Source organism: Podarcis vaucheri (assembly GCF_965113315.1).
Source record: "Podarcis vaucheri genome assembly, chromosome: Z".
In the NCBI taxonomy this organism is placed as follows: domain Eukaryota; kingdom Metazoa; phylum Chordata; class Lepidosauria; order Squamata; family Lacertidae; genus Podarcis; species Podarcis vaucheri.
The window spans coordinates 2,593,907-2,618,983 of record NC_138758.1 but is presented as its reverse complement, the minus strand read 5'-3'; the positions used below and the strand labels follow the sequence as shown (position 1 = coordinate 2,618,983).

At 41.8% G+C, this 25,077-nt stretch overlaps 1 protein-coding gene across 2 annotated transcripts in view; it reads left to right on the top strand.

The window, feature by feature from the left end:
- The window catches only part of STK26 (serine/threonine kinase 26), a gene marked incomplete at its 3' end in the record, with an annotated part of 50,157 nt that overhangs the window by 16,130 nt on the left and 8,950 nt on the right, over positions 1 to 25,077 (top strand). For both annotated transcript variants that reach the window (XM_082207473.1, XM_082207474.1), the window contains exons 3-7: positions 10,271 to 10,501; positions 15,711 to 15,767; positions 18,248 to 18,356; positions 18,455 to 18,612; positions 19,437 to 19,622. In XM_082207473.1, the coding sequence (XP_082063599.1) occupies positions 10,271 to 10,501; positions 15,711 to 15,767; positions 18,248 to 18,356; positions 18,455 to 18,612; positions 19,437 to 19,622 (741 nt within the window). The remainder of the gene's footprint in view (positions 1 to 10,270; positions 10,502 to 15,710; positions 15,768 to 18,247; positions 18,357 to 18,454; positions 18,613 to 19,436; positions 19,623 to 25,077) is intronic.

Genomic DNA, 25,077 nt, shown 5'->3' with positions numbered 1-25,077 from the left:
GCAGATGGGCCTGTCCTTGCCACTGCTTGCCTACCAGGTTTCTCTTATGCACAGCAACCCAGTTCATGTGGGCGGGGAGGGGGGGTTGCAGTGATTTTTAGGAAGTCATTAGTCTGCACCAGGCGTCCTATTGGGAAGACCCAGTTTTCTGAGTGCATGTTCTGGAAGTTGGGCAATAGGGGCAGTACAGGATTCCTACTGGTGTACCGACCTCCCTGCTGCACCAAGGATTCCCTGCCCGAGCTGCTTCAGGTCGTGGCGGATATGCTCCTGGAGACACCTAGCTTGGTTGTCCTGGGGGATTTTAACATCCATGCCGACACGACCTTACAAGGGGCCGCTCGGGACTTCGTGGAAAGCATGGCCTCCATGGGGCTGTCCCTGAATAAGTTTGGCCCAACTCATAGCCGTGGACATGCCTTAGACTTGGTGTTCACCTCTATGGATGTTGGTGATCTGACACTAAGTAAAAGCGAAACGAAATAAGTGCCATGGTCAGATCACTTCTGGTGCAACTGGACTTCTCCGCAACCCTTCCCCTCTGCAGGGAGGTGGGACCGATTCGGATGGTCTGCCCCCGCCACTTAATGGATCCAGTTGGCTTCCAGAGAGTGGTAGGGGATGCTTTATCCCAAGTTGATGGCCTTTCAGCTGATTCCCTGGTGGCACGCTGGAATGCAGAGTTAACCAGGCCTATTGACTGTCTGGCTCCGAAGCGCCCTCTCCGATTGCATGGAGCCTGGACAGCCCCGTGGTTTTCCCCGGAGCTGAGGGTGATGAAACAATCGTTGAGACGGCTAGAGCGCCGGTGGCGGAAAACTCATTCTGAATCAGACCGGACACGGGCTAGAGCTCAACGTCAAGCCTACCAAGTGGCAATGGCGTCGGCGAAGAGGGCCTTCTTCGCCGCCTCCATTGCATCTGCAGAAAACAGCAGCAGGAGACCTTTTCAGGTGGTTCGCAATCTATCGGAACCACCTGTACCACCGGGGCCTGGTAGGGACCCCAAGATCTCCTGCAATGCTTTTGCAAAGTTTTTTTGCAGATAAAATTGCTCAGATTCAGAAGGAGGTAGACTCCACCGTGGGAGCAGGGCCAGGGCGGGAGAGTGCTAGAGTTCTGTCTGGTCCTGTTACATGGGATTAATTCCAATCTGTTACCTCCGAGGATGTGGACAGGCTGCTTGGACAAGTGAAACCGAGCACCTGTCTCCTTGATCCTTGCCCATCCTGGCTGATAAAAGCGAGCCGGGAAGGGCTGGGCGATGGGCTCTGCAGGGTGGTGAATGCTTCCCTCTGTGAGGGAGCCTTCCCAGACCTGCTGAAAGAGGCGGTCATTAAACCGCTTCTTAAAAAAAACATCTTTAGACCCGGCCAATTTGGCCATCTATCGCCCAGTCTCAAATCTGCCATTCTTGGGCAAGGTGATTGAGCGGGTGATTGCTGAACAACTCCTAGCACACCTGGAGGAAACGGACCATTTGGATCCCTTCCAATCGGGATTCAGGCCTCACCATGGGACTGAAACTGCCTTGGTCGCGCTGGTTGATGATCTCCGGCAGGCTAGGGACAAAGGTGAGAGCTGTTTCCTAGTCCTGCTGGATCACTCAGTGGCCTTTGACACCATCGACCATAACATCCTTCTGGACCGTCTAGAGGGGCTGGGAGCTGGGGGCACTGTCATAAAGTGGTTCACCTCCTTCCTCCTGGGCCGTGTCCAGAAAGTGGTGTTGGGGGATGAGTGTTCAGACCCCTGGGCTCTCACTTGTGGGGTGCCTCAGGGTTCTGTCCTCTCCCCCATGCTTTTTAATATCTATATGAAGCCGCTGGGAGAGATCATCAGGGGGTTTGGACTGGGTGTTCATCAGTATGCAGATGACACCCAGCTCTACCTCTCCTTTAAATCAGAACCAGTGAAGGCGGTGAAGGTCCTGTGTGAGTGCCTGGAGGCGGTTGGAGGATGGATGGCGGCTAACAGATTGAGGTTGAATCCTGACAAGACAGAAGTACTGTTTTGGGGGGACAGGGAGCGGGTTGGTGTGGGGGATTCCCTGGTCTTGAATGGGGTAACTGTGTCCCTGAAGGACCAGGTGCGCAGCCTGGGAGTCATTTTGGACTCACAACTGTCCATGGAAGCGCAGATTAACTCTGTGTCCAGGGCAGCTGTCTACCAGCTCCACCTGGTACGCAGGCTAAGACCCTACCTGCCCACGAACTGTCTCCCCAGAGTGGTGCATGCTCTGGTTATCTCACGCTTGGACTACTGCAACGCGCTCTACGTGGGGCTACCTTTGAAGGTGACCCGGAAACTGCAATTAATCCAGAATGCGGCAGCAAAACTGGTGACCGGGAGCGGCCGCCGGGACCACATAACATCGGTTCTGAGAGATCTGCATTGGCTCCCAGTACGTTTCCGAGCACGATTCAAAGTGTTGGTGCTGACCTTTAAAGCCCTAAATGGCCTCGGTCCTGTATAGCTGAAGGAGCGTCTCCACCCCCATCGTTCTGCCCGGACGCTGAGGTCCAGCGCCGAGGGCCTTCTGGCGGTTCCCTCATTGCGAGAAGCAAAGCTACGGGGAACCAGGCAGAGGGCCTTCTCGGTAGTGGCGCCCGCCCTGTGGAACGCCCTCCCATCAGATGTCAAAGCAATAAATAACTACCTGACATTCAGAAGACATCTTAAGGCAGCCCTGTTCAGGGAAGTTTTTAATATGTAACGCTGTACTGTTTTTAACACTGATTGGGAGCCGCCCAGAGTGGCTGGGGAAACTCAGCCAGATGGGCAGGGTATAAATAAATTATTATTATTATTATTATTATTATTATTATTATTATTATTATTATTAATTTATTATTTATTGTCTAGTTGCTTCACAATATTCACAAATGTATATTGCTACCAGAGTAACCCTTGGTTGTTCATAGCCATGAGATACCAGCCTAGATAAGTGTACTGCATTGCATTTGGGAAATGCTAAGGCTTTGCTGGTTTACAGAACAGGTGGATACATTATTCAGTGCACTAATGCTTGGTAAATATCTTCATGTAGATTTAGATTTCATCATCTTGAAAAGTATTCCTGACCCAAACTAATGGAAGGAAGTAAAACAGTGAAATATAACATACAAAGGTTAAAGAGATTTCCTTGTTGCAAGTCATACCGCTTCATGTTTCATCTCTCCACCTGTGTGGTAATAGTTCCTTGTCTACTCTTTCTTTGAGGCTACCTACTGTAGTTTGTATTCCATATTTTGCACAACTGAATTCATGACTCCAATGCAGGTATTACTGTAAGAAAAAAACCTATTAAACAAAAGGATTCTTCTACTGGGCAAGCTAAGCTTTCTCAGCACATTAAGGTAGAATATGGGAGTGTTACAAGCAAACAACAGAATATCAACTCATGACAGGGGTGTGAAATCTCAAACAAGAATCACCAGGTTATTGGGCAGTGTCACATCTCAAGAACATTCCAGTGAAGATACTGACATGACAGATATCCTTAAACTCTCTGTAAATATTTGTTTTGCTAAGGCTTCCCTGAACATGGTGGATATGATCCTTTCACTAGCTTACAGATAACTGCTGTGTTTTTTTATTGTAATGGAGAGAACTATAGACCAGTTATGGGTAACCTCAATCCTGGGAGCCGAATGTGGCCCTCCAGGTCCTGGGGTGCCTCCCAAGATACACCTCCTCTCACCAACCCAGTTCCACACACTCCATGGGTGCTGTTGCCTGTATGGAATGTATTTTTAAACTGTGACCTTGAGGTAGTGGTTGAATGGGGGGAGGTGTAGAAACCTCTGGCATGGCTGCAATGTCACCTACCATAAAAAGGTAAGAGTCACATCTGTTGCAATTCTGCTTCTGACCCTGCTCACCACTGGCATCCCTGGAAAGTTGTCCACCCAGGAATGTGGTCCTTGGGCTGAAAAAGGTTGTAGAGTTAGGGAACCCAGGGGTCTTCTAGTCCAATCGCCTGCAACACAGGAACCTCAATTAAAGTAGAATCATAGAATCATAGAGTTGGAAGAGACCACAAGGGCCATCGAGTCCAATCCCCTGCCAAGCATCCATGACAGATGGCCAGCCAGCTTCTGCTTACAAACCTCCAATGAAGAAGAGTCCACAACATAGAGATAATCCTCCAATTTTTATTTTGCTGTCTGTCAAAAGTATCATACAGTGGTACCTTGGATTACATATGCTTCAGGTTACATATGCTTCAGGTTACACACTCCACTAAGCCAGAAATAGTGCTTCAGGTTAAGAACTTTGCTTCAGGATAAGAACAGAAATCGGGCTCCGGCAGCAGGAGGCCCCATTAGCTAAAGTGGTGCTTCAGGTTAAGAACAGTTTCAGGTTAAGAATGGACCTCTGGAACGAATTAAGTACTTAACCTGAGGTACCACTGTAATCGCATACTTTGGAGGGTGAGGTAGAAAAGAGAATATGGGTTGTGCTTCCTTGTTGCTTTCAAACTTCCCTTAGTGTTTGTTGATAAGAAGACTTCCCTTTATAGGCAACACACATTATCCACAGTTAAATTTATTCTAAATTTTGTAGTATTTTTTTAATATCTCTGCATGCTGATGGGCATAAAGCAGCTTTCAAGTAGCTAGGATTTGCTTCAAGTTGAGGGTTCAACTGACATCATAAAACGTATGAATTGTTTTTTTGAAAGTCTTAATATGGTTCTAAAGGCATATTGATGATTACTTATAGCGTTTACCATCTTGCACTTGAAAGGCTTCAAAGTGCTTCACAGACCTCCATGCAAACTGTAAGATCAAGTTAGGTCAGTATCCTCCCCACATTACAGAAGGGGAATGGAGCTTGAGAGTTTATGGCTTCTTGAAGGCAGTTCTAGTGGGTTCATGTGTTCTCTGGAGATCTATGTTTATAGGCAATTTTCCATCTCTAGTTTTCTATCCTACTTAAATAACATTCAGGCCTCTCTGCGACCCCAAAATAAATAACATAGAATAGCTTGTACTGTAAGTACAAAGTTAAGAATAACTGTCCTGCTACAATTATGGTTCTTAAGAGATCCTTAGAATGTCATGATGGATCAAAATGCAAATTGAAAGGCAAAATTGGGCTGTGGAGTTATGAACTTCTTGTTTTGACTTTTAATTGTGCAAACTCACCTCTACCCTTAGGAGAATCTTCTTTAACTTAGCTGCTTTAGTTGACGACTTTCATCTGTGTAATTTTTAAAAATATGCTCAGTTGCAAAACTACAAATAAAGGTCTCATATATTGACAAGCTCTGAGATCCAGCCCCATCAAGCTTAAAAAAATCACAATCTGGTATCATCCAGTGGACACTGATGAACCAGGACAAGTTTAGAATCCCCAAAACATTGTCCATTTTGGGAAGTGTTCTCTAGTGGATGAGTGTATGGGGAACAGTATTCTTGCTGGAGGCTGAAGGGAATGACAAATTGGGGGGGGTGCTTTTCCAATGAGAAGCACCATGGCTTCTTCTCAGTGAGAAATGGGAGCGTGATGCATGAGAATATTTTGATACATGATTCTTGCTAGGCTTAAGGATTGACACAGAATGATGAACCCCTGAATGTTAATCCTGAAAGTTACGAAGATGTTTGTTCGCTTTCACTCTTGGCTGCTGGGGATCATTGGCTTGAGTTCACACAGTTGAAAATGCCATGGGGAGCTGGAATAATTGAGGGCACTTTCCCTGCTATTTTGTCTCAAACAGTGGGAGCACAAAAAGAATGGTCCTGCTAAACGCGGGAATGGGGAAGTGCAGGCAGGTCTCCTGCTAACATTGCTTCTGGCCATGTACAAACTGCCTGCTGCATTAGTTTCCATGGAGGCAGCATGCCGCTGAATGCCAGTTGCTGAGAACTGCAGGAGAGAAGAGTAATGTTGTGGTCAAGTTATGTTTGTAGGCTTCCCATGGGCCTGTGGTTGGCCGCTGTGAGAACAGGGTGGTGGGCTGGACGGATCCTTGTTCCGGTCCAGTAGGGTTCTGCTTATGTTCTTATGGAGGATTTTCAAAGTGACAGTATAGATAGTGACTCGTCAGTACAAGTGCTGCTAATTTAGACAGTGAGTGCAGGATTATTGATTGTTTTCAGAATTCTATCACTTCGTATTGTTTTGTTCAGAGTTCCTTGCCACTGAAAAAAGTATTTTTTTGTCATGGAACATGTGACATCAACTATCATGAAGTTTTAGGGTTGCCATATTTTGAAGAGCAAAAAAAGAGGACACATTTGCCAACTTCTACTTTTAACTACAGAGCTCTTACAGCTATAGAAGCTGTGATAGATATATTGTTAGTAGCAATGTTCTTAACTTTCATAATAATAATAATAATAATAATAATAATACATATTTCTCTCTCACTTGCCACATACACCTTTGTGAACATAAGTGTGCACAGAACAATTTATTAAACTGTTTAACATGTATATTCCATTTATGAAAAACAGTGAGAAATGGGAGCGTGATGCATGAGGCTTTAAAAATTGTATTTATCTTTTGTAAAAAATCTTGGATTAGTGTAAACAAAAAACCAAACAAAAAAACCAGGACATTTTGCCAAATTTTAAAAATCTGCCTAGACAGAAATTGTAATCCTGAAAAAGAGGACCTGTCCAGGAAAAAGCTCATGTTGCAACCAGATCTGAAAAAGAGGACAACCCTATGATGTTTGCACTATTAAGTCATACTCAGATGAGGCCTGTTGAAATCAAGGTACTTAGGTCTATTGCGTTCAGGGGGGTCTTCTCCTAGAATGGCTGGCTTCCCTTTTATCTCTCATAGTGTACTGAATAGCACAGAGCATCACTGACACATAATGTTACATTTTTGCTGGTTGATGAGGTGGTTAAGGAAACAAGTCCTTGCTAAATGCTGGATTACTGAATTTGGTTATGTTTGCCTTTTTTATTTCAACTCTGATGATGTTTGCCTACAGCTCCTAACAGTCTTTAAACAGATTTCTAAAGTGGGAGAATCTAAAAGTATATCTAGTTTTGGAAAAACCTACATTATTTCTAAACATCTAGGAAACTGACACATGTTTCCTTGTAAACTTGAAAAGAAAAATCCCTGCTGGTTTCTTTATCTTTGAGAGGTGATTTTTTTACAAGCATCCTGATTCTCCTCTTGCAGCAGTACCCTTGCCTTTTTCTGGTAGCATCCAGTCCTTGGGATGGGGTACAGCTGGGGATGAAGAGTTAGAAGTGGAAAATTCCATGAGGCTTTAGAACAGTTTTAGCGCTGAAGGAAATAGTCTATGCAATTATCAGCTGGTTTCTAAAGAGGAACAATTAGGCAAGCTGGGAATGTTGCACAACTGCTGTGGCTTGTACTAAAAAATACAAATTGGAACATGCTCCAGGTTCAGCCTTGTTTGTAGTGCATAAGTTCCCTGGGCCTTTGCAATTCTGTATTTGCAAAGGGCTGAGTAAAGTTCCTGGGAAAGATAACTCCTGGGTTGCAAAATGTTACTGCCTAGCATCTATTAGCATAGCCAGTGTGATGGGATAGTGCTTAGGGCAGGGGTCAGCAAACTTTTTCAGCAGGGGCCCGGTCCACTGTCCCTCAGACCTTGTGGGGGGCCGGACTATATTTTTTTTTGGGGGGGGGAGATGCAAGAGCACCACGAGCCCCAGTAGCTGCTTACCTGTGTCTTGCGAGCAGCAGGGGCTGGCGGCAACGGCGGAGGGACGATGAGCGGCGCGCGAAAGGGCTGCGGAGAGGGGCTGCTTAAAATGGCAGCCACTCGAGCGCTGCTGCTGCTGGCACCAACAAAGCCCAGCCCCCTTCCTCCTCTAGGCAGGGCGAGGAGAAGCCAGGAGGAGGGAGGGAGGAGGCGCCACCGCTGCTGCTGTGGGAGGGAGAGGGAAAGAATGCACGTGTGCTGGTGATCCACGCGGTGATTCCCAGACCATCCACAGGCTGGATCCAAAGGCAATTGGGCCTAATCCGACCCGTGAACCTTAGTTTGCCTACCCATGGCTTAGAATGTTAACCTGAGGCTAGGAGGACCAGGGTTCAAATCCCCATTCTTTGAAGGAAGGGCCAGTTAGAAATGTAGCACGATGTAGCCTTCAACTGAACTTTTTTAAGGGGAGGAAGCATTTTCAACCATTTGCATTATTTTTCCTTCATAGCATTTCCTATCCTCTCTCCTCCAGTAGGAAGAATCTATATTCTAACGACAAAGCATGTGAACTGCATGGCTCAAGGACTCTAGTTCAACCCTGACATTTAAGATTAATAATACTAAAGGCTGCAATTATAAGTATATTTATTAGAAATTAAATACCAGTTTATTTAGAAGTAGTTTAGCAAGGGTTGGACATACTGCCATTAACAAATAACCTACAGTCATACCTCGGGTTAAATTTGCTTCAAGTTGAGCGCGTTCGAGTAGCGCTCTGCGGCAACCCAGAAGTAACGGAGCGCGTTACTTCCGAGTTTCGCCACTTGTGCATGCACAGAAGCGGTGAAAAGCAACGCGCACATGTGCAGGCACGCCGTCGCTAGATACGTTTACCTCTAGATGCAAACGGGGCTCCGGAACAGATCCCGTTCATATCTTGAGGTACCACTGTATCAGGTCCTTGTTGTCACCAGCAATGCTCTTATTTGAAACCAAAAATAAATTCATAGCCAGCTGTGGGTTGATTGGTTATTTTGTGAATTTCATTGAAGATAACACTAATCTATTTTAACATTAATCTTAATAAAATCTTATTTTTTATTTAAACTAGAAAAACAGTGAACATGAGTTACCTAGCTAAATCTTACTTTTACATATATATCTTTTTCATTTTCTTCAAGGAGTTTAATGTGGCATTCATGGTTCTTAGCATACACACACTCCCCATTTTATCCTCATGACAACCGCATGAGGCAAGTTAGGCTGAAAGCAGAAATTGGCCAAGTCACTCAGAGTTGGGACTGGGACCCTGGTCTTGTAGGTACCAATCCCATTCTCTAATCACTACACCATGCTGGCTCTCTTTTTGTTGGTTTTGCTGGAAATTACATAAATTGCTTTGACTGGGTTTTGGTTTTTTGAACCTCACAAAGACATGATGGGTGATTCTTCCATCTTATGTATGCATGTACTTTGTGGTTAGCTATTGTTCACAGACAGAATTTTAATAAATCCCTCCTTTTGTAGACAATGATCACATGCCCCCAGTTAATGGTAGATTATTGCTGCTGTGACAATCTGAAGCCTTTCTTTTCATTATTATAACTTTCCTGAGTTGTTGCTAAGGTTCCTCACAGTCCTTTCTAAAATACACAAATCTTTTGCTGATTTTCCTTCAGCAGGGTAGTGTCACAGCTGCAATTGGTGACTGTAATTCAAAAGACTATCTTTGAGGGTTTCGGAAATCTGTGTGACTAGTATCAGATAATGAAATTAGCAGTTCATGTTAATAAATGGGATTAGTAATTTACGCAGATTCTTGCCTCAATTACAAGACAGATTTCTTGCTGTTGTGGTCAGAGAGAACTTTCCATCACTTTTCATTACCATTTCATTCTCCATCCCTTCAAGCTGTGTGAAATGTTACACAAAGATTAGGAGATCACACACACACTCGGTTTAGTTTAAAGAATTTGGGATTTATTTGGTGCTGAATGTCAGGGTGGACTTGTCAGTATTATCGCTGGGCAATGCTGAGTTTTCAACATCACGGTGTATCGCAGCCAAACATCGCAGTAAAAAACTGCATTGGCCCCAGCCAACAAGGTGCTGGGTGAAACTGCCGTAGCTCTCATCATTGGGAGCTGAGGCGCTTTCCCCTTCACGCCTTGTGGGCTGTGGCCGATACAGCTGGCCCAGCCTGCTGCTCAGCTGGGGGAGCTCCGAGTCCTCCACCGCTTGCACTCAACCAGCAGAGGACTTGGGGCTCCTTGGCCAGGCTTTGCTGGGGGCGGGGGAGCCAGCTATGAGCCCCCCCCCGCTCCACTCACACACGGCTGGCAGGGAACCCGGGGCTCCTTGGCCAGGCACTGGAGGCAGGGGGCTCAAAAGCTGTGACAGTTTCACCAGCGATATACCACTGAGTGAAGCTGTCATTGCAGTCTCCCCCCCCCATACTGGTCCTGGGTGATATATTGATAATATCGCCCAGTGCTAGTCAGTATATCCCCCTTCTTTATTATAATTCCCTTGATATGAATTAAAATCCTCAGTCTTGGAGAGAGAAAAGGCAGAAACCTCACTTACTATTTTCTTTTTGTGCCCTCCTCCCACTCCCTTCAGAATCATAGAGCTGACCCTGAGGAACTCTTCACAAAACTGGAACGTATTGGAAAAGGCTCATTTGGAGAAGTCTTCAAAGGAATTGATAATCGGACACAACAAGTGGTTGCTATAAAAATCATAGACCTGGAGGAGGCAGAAGATGAAATAGAAGACATCCAGCAAGAGATAACTGTGCTAAGCCAGTGTGACAGCCCTTACGTAACAAAGTACTATGGCTCCTATCTAAAGGTAATTTTTATGGTTGCTCCATGTCTACTGGAAAAATGCAATTCTTTTCTTTGAAAACAGCAAGATTAATGTTGTGAGATGCAGACCCATGGAATGCTATCAGATTTTTTTTAAAAAAAATTAGGTACCACATTTTGTGGGTGAAGGATAGAGTTTGAGTTCGGTCTGTTTGTATTGTGGTTCTGAAGTTTGCATTCCAAGGTTTTGGTGTGGTCAAAAATTGTAAAGACATTTCAACTCACACCTTCCAGTTGTTTGTCTGGCCAGTTGTCTTCTTTAGTTGTGTTTTTATTGATTTTAAAATACATTTAAAGCTTGGATTAAAAACCCAAAACTAACTAGCAATACTCTCTATTGATGGACTTTGAAACCAAATCATTTCACTCCCCTTGTTGGCATCCATTTGTCTCTGGAGACAATGGAGGAATGCACCTTCGGGGATAAAGTCAAAGAGTTGGAGATTTACAGCAGTTTTATTGCAGGTGAGCCAGAGGAAGAGGTCTGGTTTTGCTGCTACAGGTGCATTTTTTCAAAAATTCCCATTGTTTGCCGAGGTGTTGCTCTCCATGAAGATGCTGTGCATGGAGCAACAGATATGGGAAGGGATAGAGAGGACTGTGAGAAGATGAAGAGTTTCCCAAAGGGGTGATGTGGAATTAGAAAATATTAAGACAAAGAAGTGGGGTGGAAAGCTACCTGTCTGGTGTCTTTCTTTTTTAAAAAAGGTTTTTTAATGCTTTGTTCTCTCCTATCAAATCCATTCCCTCTTCCCCTCAGTTATTTTCATACATACTTGTTTGAGCCTGAGATGTTTATCTTTCTGCGTAACACAGTTACCACTCTCTCAACCCCTTTCAACACATACACAGATTTCTCTCTCTTTCTCTCTCTCTCTCTCTCTCTCTCTCTCTCTCTCTTCACACACCCCCCCACTTCTCCTTTTACAGCAGAAGCAAGCATCCTAAATCATTTTATTTCTTTTATGTAAAGAACAAACTGTATTTTAATTCTTTACCCTATTGCTGTGTGACTTCAGGAGTCTGCTCCTTTTTATTTCATTTATTCTCTAAAATACCTACATCTCACTTTAAAGAAGACTGCTAAGAAAGATAAAGTTGAGGTAAAAGAATATTAAAATAAATTGGTATACATTAAGGTAGTAAGACACAGCACCACTGCTAGAACAGTACATTCAGAATCACACTCAGTAGTAATCCACTAGTCCCTCCCTAAAGGTTTTACAGAAGAACCGCATTCTCCCTGCTTGGCAGAAAGCTGGGACTTTTCTGTGGAGATGTCTGGTGATTGTTCTAGTGCCTAAGCTAGAAGAGAAGAAGCCATTTCATCCTCAAGGGAGAATTGGATCATTGGCATGCCAGCAAAAATGTCCTCATTAACACACTGCACTTGGGTGTGCGTGCCTGTGGGAAGAGGGTAATCTGTTCTGCCTTCCTGGTCCTGCCCCCAGTTAGGATCAGACATTTCAACTAATGCAACAAATTGCATTTCATCAATGGCCGTATTTTTAAAATAGCAAACCATGTTTCCATACTAAAAAAAATAAAATGTAAAACTGTTATGAAAAATTAGTCAGTGACTTTAGGGAGCTTATGACTGGTATTCTGTGGTGTGGTTTTCACAAGTACTTATAACATGCAGAAAAGTCAAACATACGATATTGAACAGAAACATCACAGCACAATCTTACCACAAATTGCCAAGGTTCTACAGACCAGGACACTTTGGCAGGAATTACAATGGAAATATTTTTTTAACCCTAATGTCAGATGACCCAACTTCAAAAGAAATAATTGGGACCACGTTCTTAAATGTGTTTCTGATTCCTTTAGATCTTTGCAGCCTGTCTTGAAGTCCAGTGAGGTTGCAAGCAAAGATACCTGCTGAAAGTGGCAAGTCTTGCTTTGGGCAGAGATCAACTGCACTTCAGAGTTCCCAGTTGGGAACTGTGTAGCACAGCAGATCTCAGCAGGATTTGCTGTAAGCGGCAGCCACCTAATTGGTGCTTATAGCAAGCCCCTTCAAGGGCAGATCTTTCACACTGCCAACCTCAATTCAAGTTGGTGATTTAAAGGAGGAATTGAGCACATTTAGTGTGTGCTCATTTTTCAATTTAGCCATGACTTGGAATGTTTCTGCACCTGACATTAGGTATTAGGTGTGAGGAAAGTGGCCATGGTTTGTGCAAAACTGCCTGGCGGGCTAAACTCTCAGACTTGATGGACCTAATTAGGTCCCTGAGCTGGAGATTCCATGTCCCTGCTCTAACACGTCATAATTTTAACCAAAAAATCGTTCAAAATTCAATAATTAGGCGCTGTCCTCTGCTCTGTATACAGGCTATACTTTCTTGTCCTGTAGTAACTTCCAAGGAGTGTTCTTGGATGCCTAGGTGAAAACTATACACATTCAGCTACAGTTTATAGTAGAGACTTCAATGAGGCATTCTTGGAAAAACAGTACTTATTTTGGCTCTGCAAGCAGATTGCACTCAAACCATCCAAAGGTATCCGTGTGGCCCACACAGTGTTAGCCTGAGAATGAGTTCTCATTGCAGGTTTTTCTTCCTAGCACAATTGGGCTTTGTGAAAAGTGCTAAAAGTACCAAATGCCTTCCCTCTTAATTCTGACCATTAGAACAAGCCTTCATAGTATAAATACAGTCTCTAATCCTTCGTGATTCTCAACAAACTGTGCTCTATTCAGTGCTGGACATGGAGTATGGCTGCCCTGCCCCTTTATTTGCTTGTTCAATTACATCCGTATTTTGTGTGCATTCAGAAAATTGAACTGGGCTAAAATTCAGCCTTAGATGGAAATAAATTGCTGACAAATCTTTTGTCTGACGTTCTTGTGGAGAGGCTATTGCCTCTTATCAGTTAATTTCCTTCATTTGAAGCCCTTAACTATGCTGATAGCTCTGAGTATATGTAACTAATAATTGAAATGTTTGATTAAGACCAGTTATATTTGTTCTAAAATCTATATTCTGCCTGTGTATGAAGGAGATGATCAAATGTTGATTTAGTAGCATGTATTATCATTATTTTTTATTTTGCTAATAGCTGCCCTTTTTGTAAATATCACATGGTTATGTTGGTAATACTGTTTATGTGATTCATGTCATGAGCAGAATTAATATGACAATTTGTTTATGGTCTTTATTATTAAAAATAGACCTCAAATAATACTTTAAAAATCAGACCAGGATTATTCGTTTTCTCTCCCTCTCTCTCTCTTCTTTCTCCACGTGCACATAGGCACACATACATATAAAAAGTGTTTTTGGAGGGTTGTGTGTATATATATTTTGCTCTTGAAATGCCAGTTAATAAAATAGTCTCAACAATTCCAATTGTAAACCCACTTATTAGAAGGTAAATCCAAGTGAGCTCAGTGGAACTTGTTAATGTTCCACTGTTAATGTTCCACAGTTAGAATCCTTTATAAGTGGAATGCAGTTCACCTGTTTTCCATGTAGCATTTTCCAGATTCATTACAACAGCCAAATATATAATATTGATGCCAGAGAATGAAACAGTTCAAAATAAGTGGAGGAAGTCTTCTGTTAAAAAGAAGAAGCATACTTTCACATTATAGCATTTTCACCTGGAAATGGTTAACTGACAGTCTCATAGCTGTATAAATAGCCCATTTGGTTCAGATGCAAATATCTTGAGTGGTAAAACTTTGTCATTGGAGCAGTATTTGAAAAGATTAAAATACCTTTCTTCAGAATTAGTTAGTATTCACAGTTCATCATGCAAGCTTTTCAGATGCACTTTTTTCTCTCAGGATGGATGATCAGGTGGTGCAAAGGGAAAATGGAATAGTGGCTCTAACTCTGTGTTTATTGATAGATGTTCCACTCTTAGGCTGCTAAGATTATCATTGTACAGTCATACCTTGACTCCCGAACGTTGCAAACCCGAAAGTGATTGTTCTGGTTTGTGAATGTTCTTTTGGAACCCAAACATCGAACGGGGCTTCCGCAGCTTCTGATTAGCTGCAGGAGCTTCCTGCAGCCAGCCAGAAGCTTCAATTTGGTTTCTGAACGTTTTGGAAGTTGAACAGACTTCCAGAACGGATTCCGTTCGACTTCCAAGGTACGGCTGTATAGTATAACCATAAAACCAAATGAAATAAAGGAGACCCACAACTTACATGGGGGTTTCAGGGATAGTGCATAAAGCCAAAATCATATTTAGTCAAAACACATTGGGTGCAATGCCTGGTATGGCCACTGAAGTTTTTTCGCCCAGATGCCCACCCTCTTTCTGCTCCCCCTTTTAAATGTGCGTATATTTGCAGTCTGTTGTGTTATAAAAGTAGAAAAAGTAGAAAAATAACAGTCAATTTGTAAAAGCAATTACAGATAAAATATAATAAAGCCAACAATTAAAAGACAAAACAAAAATTAGGTGTGTGGTGTGTTTTTTGTTGTTGTTGTTGTTTTGTCATACCCCAAATTGTAAACCAGCACCTTCAACAAAACCCAGAAGTAAATAGGAAGCCAGTTGACCTGACAGAATAGTGAGCACGAAACCATATTTTGGATCACATAGAGTGCATTACAATAATCCATAATGAAAGTAAACAAAACTTAGATGACTGGGGCATGTTCCACCTTCTGTGGCAAAGGCTATAGTAGGTCTGTCAGCCAAAGGATGACACCACTCTGATCATTGGAGGAATGCAGTGGGATCAAGAATAACATTCAGTATTTCCAAAGAGGATCCCTCTGTGCTTCTTTGCCTTGTGATATGATCTCAAGTCAGAGAGAGCATTGCTTCAACAAAGTTCTAGCCTAATTAAACCAGCAACAGCTTCATCCCTTGTCACCACTGGGCATTGCATTTCTAAAATAATCTGCAAACAAGGGCTTACTGCCATGTCCTTACTCAAACATAGATACTGTTTAAAACAAAAAAACTTATTTTAACAACAGTTATTGGTTCAGTAATCTTAACACTATTTTCACAAAGGTCCTGCATTAGCAAAATATGAAGAGTCATTGAATCAGAATATTCTACTATCTGCATATAGCACCTTCCTTTAGGTACTGTGTGGACAGCCGCGCTGTGGTCTTTATAACTGATCCTTCTACCCAACAGTTCATTGAAATGATGAAGTGAGCTGATCCACTAATCTCTTTTGAAAAGCCTAACACTTTATCTGCATTCATTTTTAGGGCACAAAGTTATGGATAATCATGGAATACTTAGGTGGGGGATCAGCACTGGATCTGGTACGTGTCTTCTAATGGTTTGTGCCTTGTTCATTTTCTAGTTAGCTTCTGCATTCTTACTTATTACTAAAATTTGTACACTACTTTTCCATGTAAAAATGCTCAAAAGTAGCTCATTTCAAAGCAACAAAAATGCAACTCAGTACATCATTACAATAACAATCAAATATGGGTAAAGCAATTCAAAGTACATTGGTACCTCAGGTTAAGTACTTAATTCGTCCCAGAGGTCCGTTCTTAACCTGAAACTGTTCTTAACCTGAAGCACCACTTTAGCTAATGGGGCCTCCCACTGCTGCCGCGCCACTGGAGCACGGTTTCTGTTCTCATCCTGAAGCAAAATTCTTAACCCGAGGTACTATTTCTGGGTTAGCAGAGTCTGTAACCTGAAGCGTCTGTAACCCGAGGTACCACTGTATAACAGCAATCCAGTGATCTAGTAATAACATTCTTAATATTCAGAGTGTGACTTCTTTCTTTTTATAATTTGAGTTGATAGTTTTTGAAGTTTTTTCAGGGAAAATACTTCCTTTTTCAAGAAGTTTAAATATCCATGTCAAGGAATAGGTTTCAAGTGTAATTTATGACAGAAGTCATCATTAAATTTAATTCACAGTTCTGAAATCTCAACACTGAAGCCAGATCATCTCCTTAATATGCTAATGTTCAGAGTATTATGTAATTTTTCTGTAGATCATTCCCTCCTCCAAGAAGGGGACATGTCATTTTGTAACTGCTTTGTGTAAATTGCCAGTTGCACTTATAGTAGTCGTCATTGTAGGAGTAGTAGTAGTAGTAGTAATAGTAATAGGACTCTTGTCAGTTAGGCAATGGTTCCTTCTACTTGCAGTTGGTGTACTGAAGCTCAGAGGATTTTGACTGAAGCTACCAAATGACTCAGTGTCTGGGCATGGCCTGGGATTCCCTGATCCAACTCAAACATTTTTTTTCTGTGGAGAGAAGCTGGCTGTCTTGTGGCACAATGCTCCTCTTGGTGCAATGACTACAGTGTTCTTTTATGTCTAGTTGTAGATGAGTTTGAGTTCAGGTTGTCTACCTTGTGTCTTAAAAAACAATATATTACCAAAAAGTGTACCACACCTTCTACTTTTCAGTATGAGGAAGATTTGTTGCTGTCAAAACACAAGTTTTATTAATAAACTGAAAGGTGAGGTGTTTTACCAGTTTTGAATACACAGAAATGTTTTTCTTGGAAGCAGATTCCAGGAGTGTGCTATGGAAGCAAAAGCATGGTTAATATTCAATGTTGAAACTGACCTGGTTTTTCCATTTTTGGCAGTTTAAATGTAAGCCATGAAAGGGCCCTTTACTTATGACAAACACAGTGTTCACGGCGGATGCAGCCTGGGAGGGACTAAAAAAGCAAAGCGCTTTGGGTGGTGATGTGTGGTTTTCCCCTATCCCCCAGTCCAGCTCCACCACAGCCCTATATAAGAGACCCACCCTTTTCCTGTAAGATAATGCTGCTCAGTGTTTATGCTTATGAGATCCTGAAATATTATTAACATTGAGCAACATGACATTTTTGCAAGCTCTGTACAAACTGTGCCTTAATCCCACTAGAATTTCAACAGCATAGAATTACAAGTGGTCTCTGCACATAAGTAGCACTCAGTTCAACCCTAACAGCCACCTTCTGATTTTCTCAGCTGGAATTTGGAAAGGTAAGAAAAGCTGAGTTTTGGGGCAGTTGTCCACTAGGGACAATGGAACAGATTTTTGAGGGCTATGGTTCATATACACACAAATCCATGTATGTTGATTGCTATAGCTCTAAACACTGACTAAAGCATGACTAGGCAAATGGCACACAATTCAGATCACTTCACCTCAAACAGCACATTACAACCTGATGAAGGGCAGAATGGAAATGGAAACAAACAGTAAATAGAATTTGACTCGTGTTCGGCTGCAGATCCTCAAGTGATGTGTTAGAGAGTGATAATAGTGCAAATCAGCCCTAGTTTGTGGCTCACAGTCTTATGAACCTCTTACCTAAATCCTCACAGCTGTTGTACTGTACAATATATTACTGCCAATGGAGGCAGTTGCCCATACATAGTGTAGTTTAATAGTGAGCCCTGGTCTCCTTTGCAGGAAGGTGTTGGGGTATAAATCTAATAAATTAAATTATTACTATTATGTGAGGTGGGATGTATTTATTGGGAAGGTAATACCATGGTTCTGTGTTCTTGCCATCTTCCATAAAAGGCTATATTAGTCAAAGCTTCTCAGGAAAGTAAAACCTTCCTAAAGTTTGCTTGACAATGTTTTCAAGTTACTTGTGTTACTCTTCCAAGTTTATTAATTTATACAGTGTCTGTTGTGGAACATTCGTGTTTGAACCTTTTCCTGCAAATCTTTAAAAAAAGAAAAATGACATTTCAAATAACTATTAACAAACAGTGGATGCCAGGGTTTATGCTTTATTTGAATTATGCTTTGTTTCCTTCCCAAAGCTCCGTGCTGGCCCATTCGATGAGTTCCAGATTGCTACAATGCTCAAGGAAATACTGAAAGGGCTTGACTATCTACATTCAGAGAAGAAAATTCACAGAGATATAAAGGGTGTGTATAAATTTCAATAAATGCAGAGCCCATATCCCTTCAAGCAATAGTTCTTTCTGCTTTTTAATTAGTTTTTTCTGCTTTCTCCTCCTTTCAAGCTGCCAACGTGTTATTGTCAGAGCAAGGAGATGTGAAGCTTGCGGATTTTGGAGTTGCAGGGCAACTGACTGATACACAGATTAAAAGGAACACCTTTGTAGGCACGCCATTTTGGATGGCACCAGAAGTGATTCAGCAATCAGCCTATGATTCAAAAGTGAGTTCTTTGAAATTGGTTTGTGCTTAGAAGTGATGTGTTCATTTTGTGCAAGACATTTGGAGATTTTCAGAACCGCAGTCTTGCCACAGAATGTATGGTATGCCTCCAAATGTGTAATTCTTATAGCTATAGGACAGCTTGAGAATGTGTATTAAAGATCAAAGAGCAAGTTTCTAGCAATAGTGATTATAGCCCAGAACTGTGTGGAGTGTACAAACCAAGAGGGGTCTTCATGAGCTTCCAAGCACTAAAGGAGCATTAGTACTTATTTCCACTGGTTTTTGTCCTCCTGTGTTCATTGAGCTTCAGTCTTCTCCTGACTATGCTCAGAACTCTACTAAGCTCTCCTCCTGAAAGCCTAAGCAAATCTGTTACCAGAAGGATGGTATGTACTAAGGGTTCTCAGGCTGCAGAGCAACAAGACACTCCTCTTCTTTCACTGCAACTTCCTGAGTTTTCTGGGCTTCCTGTTAAGCTCTTTTCAATGCAGCACAATCACACCCAACTGCTGTTTCCCCTCCCTCCTGAGTGAGCACTTCCACAACTTGTCATCAGCTTGACCCACAAAGGATATTGAAAGCTGAACAATTAGCACTTGCTCTTGAAGGAATATACTTGCTCCATGTAGATAGACATTTATCCAGTGTTGCTGTGTTATATCTTGGAGCACAAGGATCCTATTTGTGTGTGCATGTGTGTTTTGCATCAGTTCAGTTTTAAAGCCTATGATTGGGGAAACAAGGTTTCTGCTACCAGTCTACTGTTCAAGATAGCTAGTGCTGTACAAATATGATACTATTATCTTTCCTCTTTCTCTGCAGGCTGACATTTGGTCATTGGGAATCACAGCTATTGAACTGGCCAAAGGAGAGCCTCCGAACTCAGACATGCATCCAATGAGAGTCCTCTTTCTCATTCCCAAAAACAACCCTCCAACCCTAATAGGGGACTTCAGCAAACCCTTTAAAGAGTTTATTGATGCATGTCTGAATAAGGACCCGACATTTGTAAGTGTTAACATTTCACTTCTTCAACATTAGGAATCTTGGGTGCTTGCAGTATTGTTTGTTATGCAAAAGAAAAGGCAGAGAAAAGTGCTGCAGGCTTTTTTTTAAAAAAAAAGTTGTTTAAACTTTTCAGTATACAGTACAATGAAAAACTAATCTAAAGAAAAATAAAAAAGAAACAGCAAAGGAAAAGGGGAGAGGTAACAAAGGCCTCTATCTGAGGTGCTCTTAACCCTTGTCTCACACAAAAGGGGGTGTGTGGACCCTCTCAGCTCTCACCTGGGAGCTTTCTTTTCTTCTCCCAGACTCCTACCCTGGGAGATCTTACCTTGCCTTGCTTGCCTCTCATACAGGGTCTTTCACTTTCCATCCATCACCTTCCTATGTGTACCCTCACTAACCTAGAGTAAAGGTAAAGGACCCCTGACAGTGAAGTCCAATCGCAAATGACTCTGGGGTTGCGGCACTCATCTTGCTTTACTGGCCGTGGGAGCCGACATTTGTCCACAGACCGTTTTTGTGGGTCATGTGGCCAGCATGACTAAGCTGCTTCTTGCAAAACCAGAGCAGCGCATGGAAACTCTGTTTACCTTCCCGCCACAGTGGTACCTATTTATCTGCTTGTACTGCGTGCTTTCGAACTGCTAGGTTGGTAGGAGCTGGGACCGAGCAACAGGAGCTCACCCTGTCATGGGGATTCGAACCACCGACCTTCTGATCGGCAGGCCCTAGGCTCAGTGGCTTAGACCTCAGTGCCACCCGCATCCCCTAACCTAGAGTAGAGGACATCAAAAACCAAAACAGCACAACATAAGCAAGAGTAAAATAGATAGAAAAAGGAAGAAAAAGAGAAAACACTGGAAATAAATATTAAAAAATAGAGAGAAATAAATAAAGAGGACTTCAGATTCTTCGTCTGTCAATTATGCATATAAAAAGAGTTCAAAATTTTCAAAGTGTTCAGGATGGTATCCAGCTGTATTCCAGGGTAATATCCAGCTGTTCTTCAACCTGCTTATTGACGTTTTCCCAATCTTTAGCCCCAGGCATCTCAAGTTTATTCATTTTCCTTTTCATGCAAAAAGTCCAAAAGTGGCTCTACGGTTATTATCACTAAATGTCAAGAATAGTCTTCCTCCAGTCTGGTATGACAGCTTTTATCTCCAAGAAATTCCAATATCTATTATTAGAATAATAACCCATAGTTATTTATTTGATGTATATTCATTAATATACAGCCAGTTCCATATTCAGCCAGTTCCAGATCTTCTGATCCCATTTCCTGTTGGCCATGATTTCCTGCCCTAAATGTGAAATCAAACCTTTATTAGGCATTATGCAAATAAAAACCATAAGAAGGAAAATAACATGTAAAAGCCTTGAAATATATATAAAAAGGCAGCAGTTGGCTACAGTCATATATATATATATACATATAAAATCAGTGGTTTTCCTTGTTAACCTGCTCCTTGGAGGACTGCAGCCAAAAACTCGGCTACCCCCACCGTTACCCTTTGGTCAACGTCGGATAGGCAGAATCCCGCACATTCACCTTGCTGGGGTTCCAGACCACCCAAAAGAGGGGACAGCACGCGTTGACGGAGCGTACTGTACAATGGGCAATGAAAGAGAATATGCTCTACAGTGTCCGGGACATTCATAGAGCATCTGCAGAATCTCTTGTTTCTAGGGATGTTTTGATATCTTCCCCAGACAAATGCTGAGGGAAAGACATTCAACCGGGCCAGCATAAAAGCCCTACGTTGGGCTGGGATTATTAATTTAGTGACGTAATTGACTCTGCTATCTAAGATATTTAAATCATAGAATATGGGGGAGCAAATTTTGTTTACAGCTGCCATAATATTTTGTCTCTCCACCTCCTTTAGTCTAGCTAGGATATTATGGAAAATATATTGCTCATTAGAATTATACAGGGGCTCCAGCTCGATGCCTAAAGATTCAATCTTTTTTTCGAGGTACTGATACCATCTTGATTTATAGGAGTCTTTGAGCAGATCAGCGAGCAGGCTTGATGGAGAGCAGCGAAAATGGCAGCGTAACCAGTACTTTATTGAGGTGGACCAGGCCCAGTATTCCATTGTGTGTATGCCTATTTCTGCACACATTGTTTCATATTTGATCGCAGCTGGGAGTCCAAGAATACGTCTCAGAAAGCTGGAGTGAATCTTATTTAAATCACTGTTATATGCTTGAATCCATAGCGGGATTCCATAGAATATCTGGGCTTGCACTTTTGTTTGAAAAATCTGATTGGCCGCAGGAATAAATTGATTACCTTTCTGATAATAAAAACGGACAACTGCTGATGAGGTGCACTTTGCCTGTTTTATGGCATTTGTGCGATGACTTGCCCACCCTAGATTGCTCTGGAATAAGATTCCCAGATACCTATAGATTTTTACTTGTTGGATTTCTTGCCCTCTTATTTTCCATTTCTCTAGTTTCCAACCATTTGAGAAGACCAAAATTTTTGTCTTCTCGTAATTTATAGAGAGTTTATTACATTCGCAGTAAAGGGTCAGAGAAGATATAAGACGTTTCAGACCCAAGCTCGTTAATGATAGTAGGACTGCATCGTCTGCGTATAATAAGAGAGGAACTGGTTTCTGATTAAGTTTAGGGGCATGTGATTCTATTTTTTGAAGGTGATCTGGCAAGTCTGATAAGAATAAATTAAATAGAAAGGGGGCAAGAATACATCCTTGTTTTACCCCTTTCGAGATTGGGATGTCTGATGAAAGATGACCTATGGTGTTAAGTTTGACTTGACAGACATTGGAAGAGTATAGATTTTGTATTAGAATCAATAAGCGCTGATCAATTTTTAGTTCTGCGAGTTTCCTCCACAGCTTTGGGCGGTCAATTGAGTCGAATGCACCACGAAAATCTACAAAAGCAGCATATATCTTAGATTGCCTTTGGGATCTATATTTTTCAACCAAATGCATAAGTGTAAGGCAGTGGTCTAATGTAGAGCAACCTTTAGAGAAACCTATTTGTTCTTTCCCTGGTAAATTTAAATTTTTCATCCATATAAGGAGTTTAGATAGGAGGTGCTTAGCGTAGATTTTCCCTATCACTGATAGTAAGCTTATCGGTCTGTAATTCTTTGGTTCTTTTGGGTCTCCATTTTTAAAGATTGGGATAATTATTGATCTTAACCATATCTCCGGTATGATCCCATCTTTGTCTATGAGAGTAAACAATTGAGCTAGGGGTTCTGCCCACCAATCTATATAGGTCTTAAATAATTCTATTGGTAGACCGTCTGGCCCAGGCGATTTCCCCGATTTGAAATTTTTTACTATCTCTCTAATTTCCACTTCTTCTACCCTTGGCCACTCCTGGAGTTTATTGATTTTATTTATAGCGGTCTCATTTCCTTTAAGTTCACTGTGTAGATTGTTAAATACAGATGTAAAGTATTGGGACCATTTGGATTCTGCAATTGGTGGTTGGGTTAGTTGATTTTCGGCTTTCAGTCCTCCGTACACTAGGTTCCAGAACGCTTTGTTGTTTTTACTCTGAATTGAGTCAAATAGTTGTAGCCATTTTTGGGTTGCATATTTCTGTTTCTTTTCGGCCAGAATGTAATGATATTTTCTTTTTTCATCAAGATAAGAGGGCTCTAGTTTAATGCGATTATTTTTAAATGTTTGACGCAGTTTTCTTTTTAGCTGGAAACATTCATCGTCAAACCAGGGGCTAGCGCTATGTTTAAGTATCCAACCTTTAAGTGGAGTACTAAGCTCTACAAACATTTGGAAGATTTCATTATAAGTTTTCAGAATATCACTGCAGGGATTAGTGGTCTTTAAATTGGATAATACTTGTTTTCTCAGGTTGGCTGTAAGTTTTTGCCCCACTGCTGCACTCATTTCCTGAGACCATTTTAATTGAGTCATTTGTTTATATTGAGAAGGTTCTATGATATTGTACTTAGTTATTTTGGTTTCGTTCTTTAAGTTTATAGACAGCGATAGTGGCTGATGGTCGCTTTCAGTACGCGTTCCAATTTTGAGGTCCATGATCGAATTTATAATATTATAAGGGGCAAGAATATAGTCGATGACACTGCATCCTCGGGGGGAGAAGTATGTAAACTCCCCGCTTCTATCGCCTTCTGTTGAGCCGTTCACAATCTGCAAATTAAAGTTGTTACATAATTCAAGTAGGCGTAAGCCTTCGTTGTTTACAACCCTATCTCTGGAGAAACGTCCTATTTTCAGGGCATGTGCGATATCATTATCAGTATTCCAATTTAATTTGCTACATAGTTGTTCATTGTTGGTTCCCACTCTAGCATTAAAATCACCTGCTATTATCAGTGAAGCATTTGGGTATTTATCGGTCAAATTTTCTATATAGAAGGTTAGCTGTGACCAATTTTCACTGCTGCTGTTGTTTTTGGTTGGGGGGATGTAGACGTTTACAAGTAGCAAGGTATCGTCTTTTTGTGTTAAAAGTAGAGCTTGTGCAAGTGGAAAGCATTTTTCTAGCTGCTTGATCTCAAACCCTAAGTTGTCTTTGATCATACAACAGAACCCTGCTTTCGGCCGCCTGCCCTAAATTAGGAAAAGGGAAAAAAAAGTTCCTTCCATTTCTGTTTCTTCCATTCTTTTTTAAGAAGAATCACCAAAGGCTTAATGGCCTTTTCCTCTGAATTCACTCCAACTTGTACACAGGATCCTTTCTCTTTCGGCTCCATCTTTGCCATCTCAAGATGTTACTTGATATTGCTTATCAATGGTTTCATTCCACTTCTCCAGCATCACAACTCCACTGTTTGTCTGTTTCAGTCCTTCAGACACCTATGTGGAAGTTCTTTCATTTCATCATCTGCTGCTTCCCACTTTACCATTCCACTCTCACGTTCAGGCAGATCTTTATCAGTATCCCCCTCTTCCCTAAGGTCCTGTGTATTCTTTGGTCTGATCGTTCTCTCCTTTTTCGTTCAAGATTTTATGCATCTCAGTTCTAAGGTCTTTCAGTTGCTCATCCAATAATTGCTGCATGATACCAACAGTCATTGCAGGGGTTCAACAGTCTCTTTGCCACATTTGGTTCAGTTAGTCTTCATGTTAAGTCTCTGCCTTGAAAACTTGTGTCTGTCTCTTTAAGAAGTGCATTCCTTTCGCACTCACAGGAATGTAGTTTCACTTCTGAAGCCAGCACTTCACAAAAAGGACTGAGAGTAAAAAGTAATATAAATTGAAGATGCTTAACAAGCAGAGCATTCTGATCCGTTTATAATCTTTCTTAATCACAAATAATTAAGATACTTTTTGTTTTGTTTTTAGCATGTTAGCTAATGCCTCTTATCTCACACTCAGTTCATGTTCTTTGTGAAAATTAATTGGCAGACAGATCACTTCAGTCATAATTGATCCCAATCTTAAAAGTAATTAAAAGAAGGGAGGTTAGCTAACCT